General features: G+C 41.8%; 2 protein-coding genes across 2 annotated transcripts; one reads left to right on the forward strand and one right to left on the reverse strand.

The window, feature by feature from the left end:
• Positions 1-2003: 2003 nt before the first annotated feature.
• Positions 2004-5607, reverse strand: asb16 (ankyrin repeat and SOCS box containing 16). The gene is made up of 7 exons (XM_035655587.1): positions 5426-5607; positions 4877-5218; positions 4537-4804; positions 3737-4145; positions 3540-3623; positions 2456-2566; positions 2004-2350 (listed from the first exon to the last, which is right to left on the reverse strand). The coding sequence occupies exons 2-7, from the start codon at positions 5211-5213 to the stop codon at positions 2165-2167; spliced, it is 1395 nt and encodes a 464-aa protein (XP_035511480.1). The 5' UTR covers positions 5214-5218; positions 5426-5607; the 3' UTR covers positions 2004-2164.
• A 1600-nt stretch (positions 5608-7207) lies between these two features.
• On the forward strand, positions 7208-18937 carry hrob (homologous recombination factor with OB-fold). Its single transcript, XM_035654175.1, has 10 exons — positions 7208-7423; positions 7582-7632; positions 7776-8762; positions 9015-9098; positions 10988-11122; positions 13133-13241; positions 15255-15340; positions 15457-15579; positions 15701-15914; positions 17086-18937. Exons 1-10 carry the CDS (start codon positions 7412-7414, stop codon positions 17139-17141), a joined length of 1857 nt encoding a protein of 618 aa, XP_035510068.1. The 5' UTR covers positions 7208-7411; the 3' UTR covers positions 17142-18937.
• Positions 18938-19095: the final 158 nt, after the last annotated feature.

The following is a 19095-nucleotide window of genomic DNA, read 5'->3' on the forward strand; positions in this document are numbered from 1 at the left end:
ACCTCTCCAGCTACCAGGCCACCCTCCATATTGTGGTCTGGGGGATTTGAACCGGCGACCCTCCGGTTCCCAAGCCAAGTCCCTACACACTGAGTGGACACCTTTTTTATCATTTAGTAAACTGCTGACTCTTGACTCAGTGACATATATTATATATATTTCATATTATATTCAAAACTGTACAATAAACCCAAATAGTGAACTCAGTAACTGCAAGAATGTTGAGTAAAACAAGTGATTTGATTATGTATTTTTAAATTATATATATGTTATTTTTAACAAACTTACGAGGCTTATTTTTGTACAATTTCAGTGTTTTCTTGTCCCTGACGCCAGGCCCTTGTTCTATTATGTAATTAACTTAACTTTTCTTGGCAGAAGTGAACCAAATGCTGAAATATAGGCCTACTGTATATTTACTTGAGTTTTCTTGCATGCTTTAAAATCAAGAAGGCCTTGCGACCCCGCCATGATGCTTTGGCGACCCTTAGTGGTGGTCCAAACCCCCAGGTTGGGAACTACTACCAGGGCGCTTCACCACATTTTTATCCACTGGGCAGGCACCCTAGACCTGGAGCATGCTTTCAACTGGTGGGGCATGACCAAAAAGTGGGTCACGTAGTGTAAGGACATTTTATTTTATTTTAAATGTTTAGTTATCTGATGTCGGACTATTTTGACAGAAATATGTCTGTTAAGTGAAAACAGCCGAACCCTAACCGTTCTGTAGGTCTTTCACTTCTTGTGTGTAACAGAGTTATGCAATTATGGTGTTAATTTTATTCATATTCATAAGAATCAGCAGCACACAGTTATGATGTCCATTTATTGTTAATGTGTTCTGATATCCGGGAAGAAAATATGTTGACTATTTTATGTAAAGAAAAAAGATGATGTATATGTGTATTTACTAGCCATATGTCTGCTCTGTGTGCATACACATATGCTTCTGAATTGCCAATCAGCAATTTATGTGGGTTTATTTTATATGGGATGAATATATTTGTATATTTTATGTTTTTAAAAAGGTCATGATGACATATATGTGTTTACTAGCCTATCTGAAAAATAAATGAATTTTATAAAAGTGGGCTGTGACTTCAGTAACCATCAGTAAATGTGGGTCTCAAGGTGAGACCAATGGAGAACCAGACCCCTAGAGGGCACTTCATCATGTTTTCTCCACTGGAAGGGCATCCTAGACCTGGAGTATGCTTTCCCAACTGGTGGGGCGTGACCCAAAAGTGGGCCACGTCGTGTGAGGACAAAAAAAAAAAAATCTATTTTTAATGTTTGATTATTTCTGTCAAAATAGTCAGACAAGGGAACCCTAGACCTAGATAGAGCATGCCATGGGGCAGTAGTAGCAATATCACAACATAAAAACATTCAATTACAAGTTAAAGTCTTGCATTCACCTAAGTAAAATACACATATCAGCAAACTGTAGCCTACAAAAAATGAAATGAAATGACTTCCTATGCAGGCAGATTTGCTGTAAGTGTTATATTATTAGAATTAATAATTATTATTATTAATGTGTAAGCAACCTTTTAATTTTTTTGTGATTATTTCTAGTTTATTTAATTTGTAACAATGGGTCATATGTTATAAAATGATTGTGTGTTTTGTATTTAAAATATTAACCAGGAACATAACAAGTAACTGTTGCTGTGAAATAAATGCAGTGCAGCAAAACGCTTGATTTCCTTTCTAAACTGGAGTGAAGCAGATTATTAAAGCAGCATATATTTGCACACTGATCTTTTCATGACAAGTGAGATGCATTCACCCTAATATTAACACTACTGTTTTGCGTAATGCAGCATATTGCTCATATACATCTCATATATCCTGTAATCCAAAGAAGCTACGCATATAATTACTGTAAGCTTATCTTTTGTTGCACTGTTACAGTAATGTCATAAAGTTTAAAACGGCAGTACCAACAAACAACATAAATAAAGTTTAAATACATTTAAGGTAAATGAATAATAATCCAATGGGAGGTAAAGTTGTGTTTATTTGTATTTATACAGAAACATCTGGAAGCCTTCTTAATCATTTTACTTTAAAAGTTGAGTTGACAAAAAAAACATAAATAGGTTATTATCTAAAACAAGTCTTGTTTCCATATTGTTAAAAATATATAAACAATATGAAGTCACTGGAGCATCCCATCATTACACAGCAGCAGGTAATCCCTCACAGAGCTGGGAATGTCCAGTTCACTGACTGCTGAGTAACACCGGGCTCCGAGGTTCAGGCGTAAAGCACATCGACAGAGATGCTGCAGAGAGCGAGGCTGACCGCTCCGCTGACGCACCAAGTCAAAGAAAGACCGGTGCTCCTGAGGGAGGGAGGGAGGGAGGGGGGACAAACAGAGAAACACTATAAAGCACTGGACACTACACAAGAAGAGAAGAAAGGGGGTTGAACACTGCAGACAGCTCACCTCATATATCTCAGTGGACAGAGAGTCCATCCACTCGCAGGGAGGGACAGATGTGTACGTGTTCAGCATCACCTCCAGAGTGGCAGCAGAGAGGACACACTGCTTCAACATCTGGAGAGAGGAAAGAACAGTGGCACATCTGTCCCATTCATACAATCCAACTTCTACATTAATCTCAAACTACATTAGAAGAGAAAAGAGGACAGATTTTAGGGGTTAATCCTTCTATGTCTGAGTTGATTATTTATATTTCTTTTCATGTTTGGTATTATAATCATTTCTTGGCCTCATATTGTATTATTAGATTATTTACATGATATTTCCTTGAACAATTTTCCATTATTTTAACATTTGTCTTTATTATTATTGTATTGAAATATTGGCCGGATGTTATGTAACATTAGACTATTTACTTAAAGGTTTCCCTTGAAATATTAACTTGTATTTTGTAGAATATTATATAATATAAGACAATTTACTCAATATTTCAGTAACTGGTTAATTCAAACCTATTTTTTTTCTTTATTAAGGTTATTTAGATATTTCCAGTTTGGATATGAGACTTGGACTGGGTATTGATTCTATCTGCCTCCCCTATTACCTGTTTGAACATTTCTTGGTAATAAAAATACATTACAAAATATATTTAACATTTGTTTCTTTTTTTCTTTGTACATTTTAAACCTTTCTTCATACGTTTCTACATATGTGGTGTAATTAACTATTGTGTGTGTCAGTTGGCTCCTCTTATGATTGGTTGCTACAGCCTGTGGCTTCCATATAAAGATGTTCTTATTTCATTTTTGTGACGAAAAGTACACGACCAAAACCTTTTATCTCTAATAACCTCGGTGCAGGTAATGTGTTGAAATCTATTTCCCCTCTAATAGTGTTTCCCTCCCGTCTCCACGGTTGGGGTCAGGTTAGGTTATGTTTAGTCATAGCTTATGATAATTGGTTGGGTTCAGGCTGAGGTAAGACACAATACAGAAATTCAACTGATTATTTTACCATTTACAAGAAAACAACACATTTTTCATGTATCAGAATCACATTCTCTCAGTCTGGTTGTTTGTTATCTAACCTTTGGGCAAACAGGTTTAGCTCCATGGTTCAGAAGTGACCGTGCTATTGCTTCTGGTTCCTGGTCTGGGTAATCTTCAACCACCTTAAAGAACAAGCAGAAAGTGCCACAAAAAAATATCTCTACCAGATCAATCAGTCTTTATGATTCTAATGTTTGTTGTTTCACTCAAACTAACCAACCCGCTCATGAGCTACCTGTAACAGACAGTCCATTGGTGTGTATCCTGCACAGTTGGCCACATCTGCCTTGGCTCCATGCTGCAGGAGGAGGTCTACAATCCGGGGGCTGCAGTTTGCACAGGCATTGTGCAGGGGGGTGTGCTGCTTCCTGCCGGCAGTTCTGGGGTCAGCTCCTCCGCCCAGCAGCTTTTCAATCACACGTAAATAGCGGCCGGCCTCAGAGGGCCTCTCGGCACCGCAGGACGCAGCATTCAGAGGGGTCTCCCCCTCTCGATTTGTGGCCAGCACATCTGCTCCGTGGCTGAGGAAGAGCTCCACGTGCTCCACCAGGCCTCGCCGAGCGGCCACGTGCAGAGGTGTGAGCCTGGACTCCTTCATCCTCACATTGACCTCTGCACCGCCCTCTAACAGAAGCTCAGCACATCTGGAACAAAAAGGCACAAATTCTGATCACACTATGCTACAGAGTCAATATCTGCATTGTAAAAGTATTTTCTCTCTAACATTTAAATAAAATACAAGCAGGTTACTGCTACGGTGGTAATTTGGTAAGTTCTTGAAGGAAATTACATCTTTTCTCTCAAAATCTCAACATTCTTGAAAAGCCATTTGCCTTATTATAAGAAAATTAGGTTTTTATAATAAGACCTTTATTACTACACTAGGAGGAAATTACTTTAAAGATGAACATTTTTGCACTGTAAGAGGAGATTAAGATGAAACTCAACTTCAGTTATCCCAGTGGTAAAACTGGAGCTGATAGAGAACTGCTTACTGATGGTAATATATAGTACGAATGGTTCGTTATCACTCACTGGAATGACTGGGCAGATGTGCAGAGGTGAAGAGGAGCGCTGCCGTCTGCTGCCAGCAGATCAGGCTCTGCTCCATGAGAGAGCAGCAGCTGGACACACACAGCATGGCCGCCTATACAGGCATCATGGAGGGCCGTGCTTCCTCCGGGGTCATCGTTCACCTCAGCCCCACGAAACAGCAGCTCCTCCACGCATCCTGTGTGTCCTCTGCTGGCAGCCAGGCGTAACGCTGAAGTTTGCTTCACCTTGGAGCTCAGCGTCCACATGCCTGACGGAGGAACAGTAAGGCTGTTGAATAGGATTTATGTGAGTTTATCAGAAAGAGGTCTTGAACTCATACCCATCTCTGGAGTCCACACCATCTCCTCATGTACCGTCTCCATCAGGGCGTTGACCATCGCAGGGTCCTTCAGCACGGCATACACTCCTTTCATATCCCCCCACATGAAGGTGTTGTGGATGGCCGTGTCTCTGCACCGGACCGGGGGTGGAGGGGCCCTGACCTCCTGGAGTCGCTGCTGCCTGGGAGGAGGCCTTGGGGCCCGGGGCAGCGGGGGCCTGGTCATGGATCTCCTTTGAGCCAACGCTCGGCGAGCATCCTCCCACTCCTGCAACTCCTGCTCCAGTCTCAGAGAGCGCAGTGAGGTAGAAGAGAACGGAAATGTGTCCTTTGACATGGCACCTTAAAGTGAGCCCACCAGAAAGTTAGAAAGTTAACTTTTGACAAGTTGAGCCAAGAAGACAGGTTAGAAAGTAGAACTGTATGCCATATTCTGGCTTAATCTGAGCTGGACGTCCATACAATAAACTCCCTAAAGCAACAACGTCTTGCCTCTGAAGCACTGGGCAGTACTGTTCAGATAAATGTCAGCCTACAGCTTTTACTCACCCTTCGCTGGAACTGCAGTGGTCCACAGGGATCCAAGCAGAGGTCAAGTAAAAACTTTCATATTTAATATTTAAGTTAATTTAAGTATTTCTTCCCTTTTATGTAAAATACTACAAGGAAAACTCCAAATCAAATGCCCTTCACTTGTGGACACAGCCACAAGATTGTTGTTCAAACACAACTTCAGCACTAATTATTAATAGATCAGAATGCAAGCTGACACTTGCACTACCCAAAATGGCCACCAAATGGCAGTATTGATCTGGTATTTATGTCTCCAAAGAGCCAAGAAATGTCAAGATAGACTACAGTCCAATCCACAGGACCACAGAACTTTTGAAATATCTTGTAGGCTATTAAAATATTTAATATAGTGTATTTACAGTTAATATCTAAAAGTTGCAGCAAGGAATCAAAAGTATGAGTAAGATAGTGGACAGTTAGCAAGGGAGGGAGTTTGATCTGAGGTAGGAAAATAATATTAGCTCATTTATCTAACATTGTTGGAACATAATTTTAAGATCCTCTGTCCTTAAGTGTAAAAATGTAAAAAATGTAACAACCACATTTTAGAATATAAGTAATAGGTTTCAGTGAAAAAAGATGTGTATTTGGAAAAAAAAGTATACTTCTTGATTTCTAATGTCACATTTAGATATTATTTATTATTATAATTATGTAAAAATCTCCATGCCACCCTCTTGCCACCCCATGAATATTTCTCTAGCTCTGCACCTGAGCAGCTGAACAAAGGCAGACCTCAAAATCTGCAAAGTTTGCCCCAGAAATCAGATGTAAACCAGGCCAAGCAAATACAAAAGCAAATGATTCAGAGTAGCTCTTGCTCCTACATCGATCCTCTCAGGGGAGTGTAGGTGTGCAGTAAAAAGACGCAGCACTGACCTCTCATAACTGTGTATGCCTGGGCAAGAAAAGTGCCTGGAACTAACCTTAATGTCTTGCCAACTTTTTTGGGAGAGACATTAACAACCACATTTGGAAGGAAGAAAGAAAACATCCCAATATTGTCCTGAGGTTAGTGAAGCAATAGGATCAATTAATCAATAAAAGGGGGTCACCACTAAACCACAGGGCAGTAATATGTTATGCTTTGCATTCATTTTAGCATTTGTATTATTTGATAATAGGATGCAATATTCTACCTTAGTTACCTTGCAGCAAATTTGCCTGCTTGGTATTTTATTATTCTTTTTGTTGTTGTGAATTTTCTTGTTGTTTTTTATTCATTTTAGGTTTGATTTTACTTTGTATAGTGTTTTAATTCTACCTCTTTACTGGTGGTGGTATTAGGTTACAGGTGTGGTTGGTGCATGCTGGGAGTCCACTCACTTTTGATGGTGATATGGTTTGTGCTGGCACATTTTTTTAAAGTCTGGTATATAATTAATTAATATTATATATTCAGTCATGGTATAGCTTTTGGTTTGGTTATCTTCATCACAGGTAGAATACTCCCAGTGCCCTAACAGTGGCTGGTTGACTGTCTGTCTTCTCCTTTTCCTTTCTGTTTTAGTTTTAGTTTTAGTAAATGTTCTTGATAAACAGCCAGTTTATCTGAACTATTAATTCCAAGTATGTGTGTTACAATATTTTCAATTCAACATAAGAACCCAGAAAACGGCGTCGTTTAGCTCAAATCAAAGGAAACCTAAAGAAGCTTCCTGGAACGCGGTTGCGGATGTGAGTAGGAGTGAATCATCTCGCTCTGCTTCGACACTCTTTGTAAAAAAAAAAAAAAACATTTCTTACGTCATTACGTCGTGTTTGAACGTGGCGGCGCGTAAGGGAACCAAGCAGCAACACAACCCACTTAAAAGTTGTCATGTAGCTCGCTACCTAGCAGCGTTTTCTCCTCAAAGTAAAGCTATCAAACCAAAACAAAATGACACGCATACGTTGTTATTGAATGTCTCTGCAAGTGTCGGTGTCCAAACCGATTCATTACGACGTTAATCGCGATATCCCATGACTGCGATGGTAAGTGACCTAAAACAATCTGAGCTAAGCTAACGTGGTAACACATAAGTTAATGACACGTTTTTGTAGTTTTAATTAGACCCTCTTCTTCATCTAAAACCGGATTGGTGCCCACGCTGCGAAGACATGTCCTCAGTGTGTTGTTTCCTCTGTTACAGACCTGCAAGTTAAGTGGCCTGTTCAGCATAGGCGAGGACTTTGATGATGAGGTGAGTCCCAGCAGACTCAAACACACCTGACTGCAACTGTTACTTAAGTGTCAGTGGGTGCTGCTCACATTGTGTAACATAATGCTCCTCCTTCTGTCCCCCCTCTCTCACACTGTGTTTATGTGTGTGTGTGTGTTTCCCAGGACCTGCTGGGGACAGACTGGGCTGTCCGCTCAGCGTCTGGACCAGTCGATGTGGCAGCTGCTGTGTCATCTTGTGCTCTGCGGGCCTCCTCTGTTGCTCACAGAGAGCAGGAGAAAAATCGCCTTCAGCAAACTGGAGCGAGATCAGCTGCCCTGTGTAATGGCACACCATCAAGGAGCAGCACGCACACTGCTGCTGGACAAACTGTTGCTCTGGGTTTGAGGCAGCTCTCCTCCTCCTCCTCCTCCGCCCGGCCTCCCTCCCCCCGGCCTCCCACGCCGAACAACTGTCCGCGTAGTCTGGCAGCACAACAGAGTCATGCTGACGCAGAAGGGCCGCCGAAGCCCTGCGTGGCTCAGGATGATTTTGATGATTGGGATGTTGACCTCGCAGACCTGGAGGAGTGTGACGGCCAGTTGGAACAAGCCCCTCCTCCAAGCGCACCTGTGCATGCTGTCGACCCTGCATCTTCAGCCAAAACGCTGCGCCCCCCTACCTGTGGAGGGATTCAGACACGACCTGAGCTCAGCACTCCACGCCAGGCTTCTGGCTCATCTAGCTATAGCCTACCGCCTCGGACTTTCTCCACTCCGCTGCGTTCTCCAAATCCCCGCCCTTCTTTCATGTCAGCCCCTCCACAGAGTCCAAGTGTTTTCCCTGGTTTTACTGCGACTTCTTCTACCCCCCGCCCCATTTCCAGGACACTCAACAGGCCCCAGCAGCCAGGGAGACCGTGGGGAACCCCTGGACCCTCCCCTCAGGGTCGTGGCCTCTTTGAGACAATCTCCCAGTCGCCTTCCTCCTCCTCCCCGTCTGTGAGCTCCTCCGCTCTGAGACCTAATCCCCTTCACACACCGGTCCTCACCAACCGCCTGGTCCAGTTGGTGTCTGCCTCCAATCAGCTTCCTAAGAAGAGGCCTCGTTCTGAGCCTCTCCGGCCCAGGACCCGGCGCTTCCCCGGCCCCGCCGGACTCCTGCCTCAGCAGGTTAGTCTCATCCAACGCTGGTCCTTTTCCTCCGCCAATCATCTCAGACTCCTAACATCTGTGTGGATGTGTCCAGCTGCAGTGTGTTGAAAGTACCAGAGCATTCAGATCACATGTAATCTCACCCTCGTAATCCCTTTCAGGCTCACTGTGCTGCCTCTCTGACGTTTTGTCCCCTCAGCTCTAATGAAATGACTGTCGGTTCCTTTTTCCACCACGGTGCCATGTGATAATGTAATTCTTCTCTCTCAGCTGCAGGGTCGGAGCCTGGACGAAATAGTGGTTTCTGCTCCTCTGATTCCTGCTCACGGTGTTATGGCCCGGTTACCCAGCCAGGTAATAACAACACAGAGACACTGATCTGCACATAACACATGAAAGCTTGTTTTAACTTGATAGAGATTTTTATCATCTTAGGAAAAACTATTAACCAAAACATTTATGTCCAGCTGCAACTAACAGTTATTTTAATTATTGTTTCAACTGTTGGTTATTCTTCGATCAATAAATAGTTTGGTCTATAAAGTTTCCCAAAATGGTGGAACAATGCTGGTCACATTTTCCTAAAGCCCCTCAACAGTCCAAAACCCAAATAGTCAGTTTAATATTATATAAATAAAAGAAAACAATAACCAGGAACCAGTGAATTATTGTAGTTTCTGCATGACAAACGTTTAATGGATTATCATAATCATTTTTGCTGTAATGACATGAACCGCAACAATCGGTCAACTAATCGTTTAGTCGATTGACAGAAAAATAACCAGCTATTTTAGTAATTGATTAATCATTAAAGTAAGTTTTTATGCAAAAATGACAGAAAATGTTGTTTTTATCCTGTCAGATATGGAGAGTTCCTGCTTTTCTGTGATTTATGTCATATTAAACTGAATATCTTTGGGTTTAAGACATTTAAAAACATCGCGCTGGACCTAAAGAAACTGAGACATTTTTCATTAGTTTCTGACATTTTACAGACCAAACGATTAAACAATTCATATAGAAAATAGTCTGCAATAATATAATAATGATTAGTTACAGCCCAATATGTAACCATTCCTCAAGTGATACTTCAGGTGCACCTGCACCATGTCCCAAATGCTCTGTGTTCGAGACGTTTCCACATAATTCTCCTGCTAGCCGCTGCTGGTCAGCTCTACATTGAACTAAACTCAGTGCTGCCTTCAGGTCCTCCTGGGGAATCAAGTTTGAAAGCTTTTACGTTTTTTTTTTTTGTTTTTTTTTCTTACTGAAACAAACAACATCATCATGTTCATCAATGAAAACAAGAGCCTGCTTTCTTCAGCCACAACGCTGCGACCCCCGACCTGCGGAGGGATTCAGACGCGAGCTGATCGGAGCCTGGGAGAGCTCAGCACTGCACGCCGGGCTTCTGGCTCATCAAGCTATAACCTTCCTCCTCGGACTCTCTCCACTCCTCTGCGACCTCCAAATCCCCGTCCTGCTCTCCCGTCAGCACCTCCAACAGAGCCCTAGTGTTTTCCCTGGCCTCACTTCATCAGCTCTACACTGAACTACACTCAGTGTTGCCTTCAGGTCCTCCTGGGAAATCAATTCTTGAAGTTTGAAAGCTTTTTCTTTTTTTCTTCTTCCTGAAAACAAATATCATCATGTTCGTCAATGGGAACAAGTGCCCATGAAGAACGGAGGAATAGCAGCGACACAGTGACCCCCCGCCTCTTCCTCGCACCCAGTGTATGTTGGGATAGGCTCCATGTTTCTGCAACACTGAACAGTATAAGCGAGCTCATAAACTTGATTGATGCAAGTTCACATTGCTTTCTTTTTTGTATGTGAAACAGGAGGAGCAACAACTACTAATTTTCCCGTCTGCGGTTGTCAGACTGAATTGTTTCTAAAACGACTTTTGTTTAGACTTCTCAGCGACCGCTCGTAAAAAAAAAAAAGAAGCTCTGTCTGTTTATGTAGTAATTACAACGCGATGATATTTCTGACGTGACTGATTATTGCACCTTCAAAACCAGACATTGAAGTGCTGCAGCCTGCTGTGTCCGAACCACAGTGACAATCTGAGCACTGTAATTTAAGAGACAGAGGGGATAGAAAATCTAAACCTGATATTTTTCCAGACAGGTGTGCGCAGTGTGATGTCACCAAAGGTCGAGTGTTTTAAGTAAAGCTTGTCAGCGACGCAGCTACTGTTGTGTTTGTGAGGGTCTAAGCTGTTCTGCTCTGATTTAAAGGGTTCCAGCTCACAGACGGAGGAGGACGACTTCAGTGGCGGCGCCTGGGCAGCGATGAAGGCAGAGATGGGATTGGACGAGAGGAACCCCTCGTGCTTCCTGCGCTCCTACAGTGTTGTCATGGTGCTTCGAAAGGTGATCTCCCCCACGGCCATTACACACGATGTTCAGTAACAAACATAAATGCAGTGGAGGAAAGTGTTTACCAATTTCATTTCAAGGTTCAGCCTTATTGTCATTGTACAGGATGGCACAATGAAATGCAGTTCTAGATCCATCTCCATTCAAGCATTGCAATAGGAGCATTTTTATTTGGGTCAAGCAGTATTTTTTTATTTATCCTCCATTATAACATACTGTGAGTCACTGCTGGAGGTCTATTGGCATAATCGGGACAAATGAAGGAGCTGTACCAGAGGTGTTTTGTAATTATAAACAGTGTGAGCCCTCATCAATCACTCTAATGAAGACTCCGCTGTTAATCTGCTCTCTCTGTGGGCCGACCTCTGTGGAATAACTTGCAAGTATTTTTGAGTGACAGTGGTCGTGTGAGCACTTAAACATGTTGGTTTTCGTCGTGGCTGTTGACACAGCCTCCGTTTACACGCACAGAGTCTGGCAGGACGCAGGCTGAGCTCATTCAAGTTATGCTGTTTACATGAACCTCGGCTTCCCAAAGTCTGTGTTTGCGTGAATAAACAAATTACCACACAGCCCTCCCCTCTTCTGTTGACTGAACAATAACATGTTACATCTAATGTAGCAGAGAGAGAGAGAGAGAGAGAGAGAGAGGAGATGATTCCAACAGTAAACACTGCTCACTACTGTTTGTACTGTATGTATCAGACCAAAGTAACTGGCACTACGGCCGACCAGACTCCATTGACAGAATGAGTCATTTTACCCAGCAGATAATCATAAAACATACTTCAAACTGGACTGAGACAAAATAAAACTCGTCTTTGTTGGTCTTACCAATAATCACCAACGCTGGTTAACCTCTTTAATTCAACATGTTAGATTCGAAAACCGCCACAAAACGGCTGCCATAATCCTTGGGGACAAATGTGCCCTCGTTAATGTATGTCCACTAAAAGTTCTTCTTGTTGCCACTGACTGTTCAGATTGTTATTCTCGCCACCAGACTCCATAAATAATTGTAGTAATTTTACCTCACATGTTGTCATACCAGTAACTTCATTCAAGACGGACAGAAACTAAATAAAACTCGCCTAAAGCGTCCACTATTCTGGTAACTCTGGTTTGGTCAAAATAAACCCCCAGGCCGGTCTTAAAAACAAACACACAGAGGCTGCAAAAGCACACTGTGACTCCACTGTATCTTTACATAGCTAATAGTTGTTTGCTGCTATATTCATGTTTGAAACCTATAACCTTTAAATTTAAATACATAAATAGTTTATAGCGGTTTGTGTTGCTGTCTGCCACAGTGTCATTCTCAGTACTACCATCCGATGGGGCCAAAAAATATGTTTTTTGAATTTTACTAATTTAAATGATTATCTAAACACATGTTGTTAGAACAAACTTACAGAAATGATAAAACTTGTATACGTGTCTCAAGAAGGCAAACCTTATTATTACTGAGGAGGAATTTCATGACTAGTGTATATATACAAACAACTTTACAACCACTTACATTTACATTAGGTGTGGGGATTTAACTGATTTTCTTGCAGTGTTATTGACAAATTAATGTGATCACAGTTCAAGTAAAATGGTTAGGGGTTCTTGTATGATTCATTTTTAATTTGAGGATTCTTTTTCAGAATAATAATGTCTATAAAATGTCAGACAATTCGAAAAATGTCCCGTTTCATCTGACCAACAGTCCAAAATCCCAAAATATTCAGTTTACTACCACATATGACAAAGAAAAGCTTGAAATTTTTACATTTTAGAAACTTAAAACCAGTGAATGTTTGACACCTGTGCTTGAGATATTACTGAAGAGATGAATTGATTATCACAATGGGTTGCCAAAGTTTCTGACAATCAACCATCACAGCTCTGAAAATGTTTATACACACTACAGTAATATGGATCGGAGATCGATGCCAGCTCACCTGAGTTCTTGTGAAACGATAACAGTAATATGATGTTTGTTTTCCCTCCCCGCTTCAGGCTGCACTCAAACAGCTGGCCAAAAACAAAGTGCCCAACATGGCTGTACTCCTGAAGAGCATCATCCACACACACACTGATGCCAAGGCTGTGTTCAAAGACCCAACAGGTAGCAGATGCACCCACACTTGCACTCTATAATATCTTAAAGCTAGTAAAATAAAAACCCACTCCAGGCTCCAAATAAATGGTTAAGTGATGGTGAATAAAAGAGGTATGAGCTTCACATTTGACATTTGCTCACTGACTCAACTCGCCTGATTGCGCTCCACATGGTACGAGATCAGCCACAGTAAGACGCTTGATTACACACACAGATATACATGTACATACAGTATTTACATCTGTGCTGCGCCTGCAGGAGGAAGGCCTCTCTCCTTCCTCCTGCATCGGTCTTAAGCCCTTCACCCTTTTGTCTGATCTACCTCTAAGCCGAGCCGGTTGCCATGGCCCCCAGAGAGCAGCCACATGAGGCGTACTGATTATTAACACTCAGGAGTGGATGTTGTACTCAACACCGGACTTAAGTGCTTATTAGTGATTCAATTGCCGTAGATTGGCATCAGCAGTGGGATGGTGTTAAGTGCTTCTGACACCACGAGGGATTGTTCTGTCAGTAATGTGCCTCCCACCTGCTGAAAGGTTTGCTGCTTTTTCTCCAGCAGAAAGAAGCTCCTGTCAGCGAGCCTGTCCTATATGTTAGAGATGTAAAGATCGGTCGATTAATCAGTCGGCAGGAAAAGGAATCACCAAATGAATGGCTTCTCAAGTGCAAAAAAAAACCTTATAGAATTTTCTATTTTCCTCTACTTTGGTTTTAATACCTTTTTCGTTTTATAGTGTTTGTTAGACTTAATAAGTAATGTGAAGGTTTCCACTCAAGGTTTAGAAAAATTGTGGACGTTTTTCACTATTTTCTGATATTTCATTGTTAGGGCTTTTCCATTGGCACATTTGGTTGTGCCGATCAGGCCGTGCTAATCTGATTTGCATTTCCATTACCAGTTTAAATGCGCAGAGTTGTGCCAAGCTAAACCCTAGATGGACTATCTCTGGAGTAGGGCCAATGCGCACGTGACCCGCCTCCAAACAGGTCACCAACCAGTGACGACCCCCCCTTCTCCCCCTCAAAAAACATGTATGTTTTCTGAGACAGGAGACCAGAGAGACAAGCGTTATTTAAAGGGGTTCAGCTCTCAGTACTTTTGTAGCTTTTAACCGAATCTCTAGTTTGAAGTACTTTCAGATATCTGCTTTATTTTACTGTTTCATGTCCGCTTTCAACTGTATAGGAGTCGTGTTAAGTTACTGCTGATGAAAACCCAGCATTTCTTGAATTTGCTGCTTCGTAATAAAAGCTTTTAAATACCAAAATCACCGTTAGGGCTGCACAATATGGTAAAAAAAAAAGGATTGCGATTATTTTGACAGATATTGCAATTGCAATATGGTTGATCATTTTGGCATCACAGTTTTCACAGAAAAATCCCATTAAAATCATGATGATGTGACATTTGTTGGAGTCTATACCGGACAAACATGTTGTCTTACATCTGGAGAACAACATTTGTAGACTAAGGATTTGGATATTACACTTGGCCATATTGTGGTTTCGATCATATTTCGATTAATTGTGCAGTCAGCATGTGTGTATGGCAAAGGGCTACATACTTGTGTGGAACCCTATTGACGTTCCCTAGCATCTAACCCTAACCTTAACGATTACAACAAATGCTCAAACCCTTACCCTAACCTGTTGTAGACCGCCCAGCCCAAACCCTAAAACAAGTCCTGGCCTTCAAGTTTTTGAAACAGTGAGGACTAGCCAGAATGTCCTTACAATACAGAAATGTCCTCACTACAATGGTTTTAAAGTGAAGATGGTCCTCACAAAGACAGCAGTACGAGCACACACAATGTTTATTTTAATGCCATGTATGTTTCTCCCCCATTAACCTGGATTGTTATATAGGTGTTAGGATATTTCATTCAAATTGGCATTAAAAAGGTCAGTCACTTGTAACTTAGAGAACCAAATAATAAAACCTTTCCAACCATTCCCTGTTAAGTGACATTCTGTTAATTACTCTCATTGTTCTGTTCATAATGTTTTTCCCTGAAGGGGAGATTCAGGGAACAGTGCACCGGCGCCTCCTAGAAGACCGAGTGGAGGAGCTGAAGGTCGGAGCTGTACTGCTGCTCAAACAAGTAAGACTCACTCAACTTCAATGGCACACATGATGGTAACTGCAGTTTACTATTTTAAACTAAATATTTACCCAAGCACGTTGTTTCTCCTCCGTCTCTACTCCCTCTGTGGACAGGTGGGTGTGTTTTCGCCCTCCCATCGTAACCATTACCTGAACGTGACGCCCAACAACCTGCTGAGGATCTACGCCCCTGATGGAGTCAGTCTGTCCTCCGCTCGGCTCCCCCCGCTCGTCCTGGTGAGCACCACGACTTTCAGCCGAAAACAAGAATAGCACAGTTGCATTCCAACAAATATTAAATCTGTCAAGCTGTCAACTGTCCCCTCAAAACATCTCTCTTTTTTTTCTCGCTATCCAGGAGCCGATGCTGCCGTCACCCGCTCAGTCTCCAAGTGTCTCCCGGGAACCCGTGTCTCAGATGCACCTGGTGTTTGACGAGGAAGATGACGAGGGAAAATGCACAGAGGGAGGCGAAGACCCCCAAGCCCCAATAGACACTAAAGCCAGCACCAGCAGAGGTCCCCAAGAGCCTGCTGGAAAGCCAGCACTGCAGGACCCTGGCTGGGATTCAGGTGGGGGCCCTTGTATGTAATGAAACTTGCGATGAGGGAGAGATGAATTCTAGTCACATCGTGGGTTTGCCAAGTGTCAGACTCAAATAAAATTGAGTTTTTGCGGAATAAAACAGCAACACTCTGGTGAAGTTTTGAGACATTAACATTTGACTCACTAACCCAAACCCAATCTAACTGTGGCAAAACAAAGAGGCCTCTAAACAATATTTTCATTTTGATTAATCTGTTGTTTTTTTTTTCTTTTTATTATTGAGCCAGTAAACTGTCTAAAAAATAGCTGCACATGATGAGTCACAATACAACGTAGCAGAGACTGAATTTGTATTTGAAATTACATGCTTAGTCTGATCAGCAGCCAACTCATACATATTCATCTTAAAATGATAGGAAGCATAAAGACAAGCCAAGTTCTGCATTTATAGCTACAATAGTGAAATGGCTCCATGGACCATTAGAAAGTGGATTATCATTAGGATGAATCATAATGACTTTGATGATCCTCTGATGTTTTATCTACTGCCATCAACAGATTGGAATAAATAAGACTTTATATATATACCAGCCGGGGGAAATTTACTTATTGGGGCAGAAAACAAAATAAACTAGAAAAAATAGCTCTGAATTAAATACATAAAATCGAAAGAGATGTTAAAAAATCACAACAGGAACCTCTGAAACTCAACAAGTCCTGTCAAATTTATGCAAGCACAGTACCGTTAGCTAACATAGCTGAACATAAACACTGGACACTAACATTTAAAAAGTCACTAAGGTTGACGGTTCAATCCCCAAGTCCTCCGGTTGGTCCACATGTGAAGAAGCCTCTGGGGGCAGAAGGCATGGCTGTAGACTTCTTAAGACTAAAACCAAGAAATGTTTGTTTTTTACTTGATAATTGTCCCAAAAAAGTTGACTAATGGTTTGAACACACACTCTCTGGATGGACTCTTCTGTTGCAGTTGATTACATGAGTGAACTGAGCATTGTTCAGATAAATGCGCTGTACACTGTTCTATACAGGACAACATTAAAGTGTTAGCAAACAGCTGAATTGTTAAGGCACAAACAAAGCAAAAATAACAGTCTAGGCAGATCTAGTTCTTATTTTACTGCCATGCCAGTTGGATGTGATACGAATGACGCATTGTTTCCTGTTTCTGTTGTGCAGATGATGACCTGGATGAACTCCTGGGAGAGTTACCTGAGGACACCTACAGCCTTTGATGTAACTGTACATCAACAAACCTCCTGTACAGACTGTCTCTAGTCATTTCACGACTGACTAACACTTAAAGATGCTACCTTTTGTTTGCCTGATATCACCTCTGTGTCATTATTCTCTGATCACTAAAAAAAACTGAAAATGCCTGTACATTGTAATGTTTCTTTTTCTTCCTTGTAATTCAACTGTGTTCGCTATGTGGTTCCTAAATACAACAGAGAATAGTCTTGAGTTCATTTCCATGCATCGCCGGCGATTGAGGTGTTATAAGAAGCCGTCACTGGAAGTTAACACATGCTCATTAATTAATTACAAAGCTCCAAAAAATCAGCACTGTTTGATTTCAGCTTCACGTCTCATATTGTAAAGACTATAATTAGTCTGAGATTGTGTGTATGTGTATGAAGGATCCCCTGTCTGTTCTTTCATTCTTATCCATTGTTGCACTTTGCTTCAGTGACCTTGAAATGGAGGACTCATCTTCACAGCACTGATTTGCTAATTATGCAAAATGAAAGCCGAGGTGGGGCGTCTTTGTCTTCCGCGTTTTCCTGTCCGTTCCTGTCCTTGCCCTCCATTTTCAGTCGGGGGGGGGCAGTTTCTCCAGAGCCCCAGAGCGGAGTGGATAAACTGTGACCCGGGCTTGTTTACCATGCATTAGAGAAGGTGTATCACAGGGTTTTCAGGGCAGGGATTGCAGGGAAGTAGTTTCAGAGTCCCATGTGGTTTCCCTGACAAAAAGTGTTTACTCAGCCCTGTCTGTGCAGAGCCAGAGCATCAGGGGTGGAGTCGCACTGTGACTAACAGGCTCTTATGGAGGTTTACCCAACATGATCTGAGCATCCTGATCCAGACTCCTCCACTACCCTACCTCACTGTAACAGATTCAGGTTAATCCTCTGCTTCTTTGTCATTTTGTATATAATGCAGCTGCTTAAATCGCCTGGTTTATGTTCAAAAGAGAAGGAACGAGGGATGATGAAATAAGGTGCATTTTCAGTCATCCCAAATGATTTTTGCTCTAGTTTGTTGACATAAGTGCAGTTTACAGTAGAGTCTGTATGTATTTGCATTGTGACATATTTTCTATGTTGTACACTGTACTCCTACACATTTGATTTTGAATTGAGTGACTGTGGGTAAAGCTTAAATTTGATGGTGTTGCATCCATTTGGGGTGAAATGTGTTGGAGTTTATAAAAAGGAACTGAGTCCATCGCTGGTAACATTCTTAAAGGGACAGTTCTCCCAAATTTCTCACCAACCCTTAGTGGTATCTCACCTTGCAGACTGTGCGACAGACAAAGCAGTGGGAAATGACATTAAAACAGTTGAGCAGCAACATGTCTTTCCAACAACAGTATCCTGCTTACGGTTGATAGTCCACACCTCTCACGTAAAGGCTGCCTGAAGAATGGTTTGCAGAGAACGGATTAATGGAAAGTAATGCAGAAGTATTGAGGTATTTTCTGACACCCCGGCGTAACCTTGACTACATTTAAAATGAATAACTTAATAGCAATAAAGCAAGCGTTAGCCTTAAACAAACAAGCAAATGTGAGAGGGAGAGAGAGAGAGAAAAATATATATTGCTAAGTTATTTAGAGACCTAGAAACAGAAGTATCCAGGAAGTCACAAGCAAAATGTAAAGAACTTCTGAAAGAATAAACCGGATTTTCTTTGTAGCAGTAATATGTTTCCCTGCTGCCCTATTCCGTTTAACATCTCACAGCGTCAGAGTAATGTTGGGATTCACTGCATTTGATAATTAAAACGAAGCTAAGGTACCTATGGTAATTGTCTTTTTTTTTTTTTGCAGGAGAAATAACTGATACTTTCTGCTCTTCAGGAGTCTTAAAATCCTTCAAAATCCCTCTTTAATTAATCTGCTCATAGCATTACCTGTGATGAGGGGTTACAAGTAAACATACATTTATTTTAATGGCTGACGAGCCA

This window comes from Morone saxatilis, unplaced genomic scaffold (genome assembly GCF_004916995.1).
Source record: "Morone saxatilis isolate NCDOM2014 unplaced genomic scaffold, NCSU_SB_2.0 Contig14, whole genome shotgun sequence".
NCBI lineage: Eukaryota > Metazoa > Chordata > Actinopteri > Moronidae > Morone > Morone saxatilis.

Bases quoted from the DNA above. Each gene is read 5' to 3' on its own strand.
- asb16 (XM_035655587.1), bottom strand. From the start codon at position 5,213: ATGTCAAAGGACACATTTCCGTTCTCTTCTACCTCACTGCGCTCTCTG. The intron at 4,146-4,536 runs GTGAGTGATAAC...TTTTTGTTCCAG, and splicing joins ACATCTGCCCAGTCATTCCA to ATGTGCTGAGCTTCTGTTAG. The intron at 3,624-3,736 runs GTAGCTCATGAG...TTGTTCTTTAAG, and splicing joins CAATGGACTGTCTGTTACAG to GTGGTTGAAGATTACCCAGA.
- hrob (XM_035654175.1), top strand. The intron at 13,242-15,254 runs GTAGCAGATGCA...TTTTCCCTGAAG, and splicing joins TGTGTTCAAAGACCCAACAG to GGGAGATTCAGGGAACAGTG. The intron at 15,580-15,700 runs GTGAGCACCACG...CTCGCTATCCAG, and splicing joins GGCTCCCCCCGCTCGTCCTG to GAGCCGATGCTGCCGTCACC.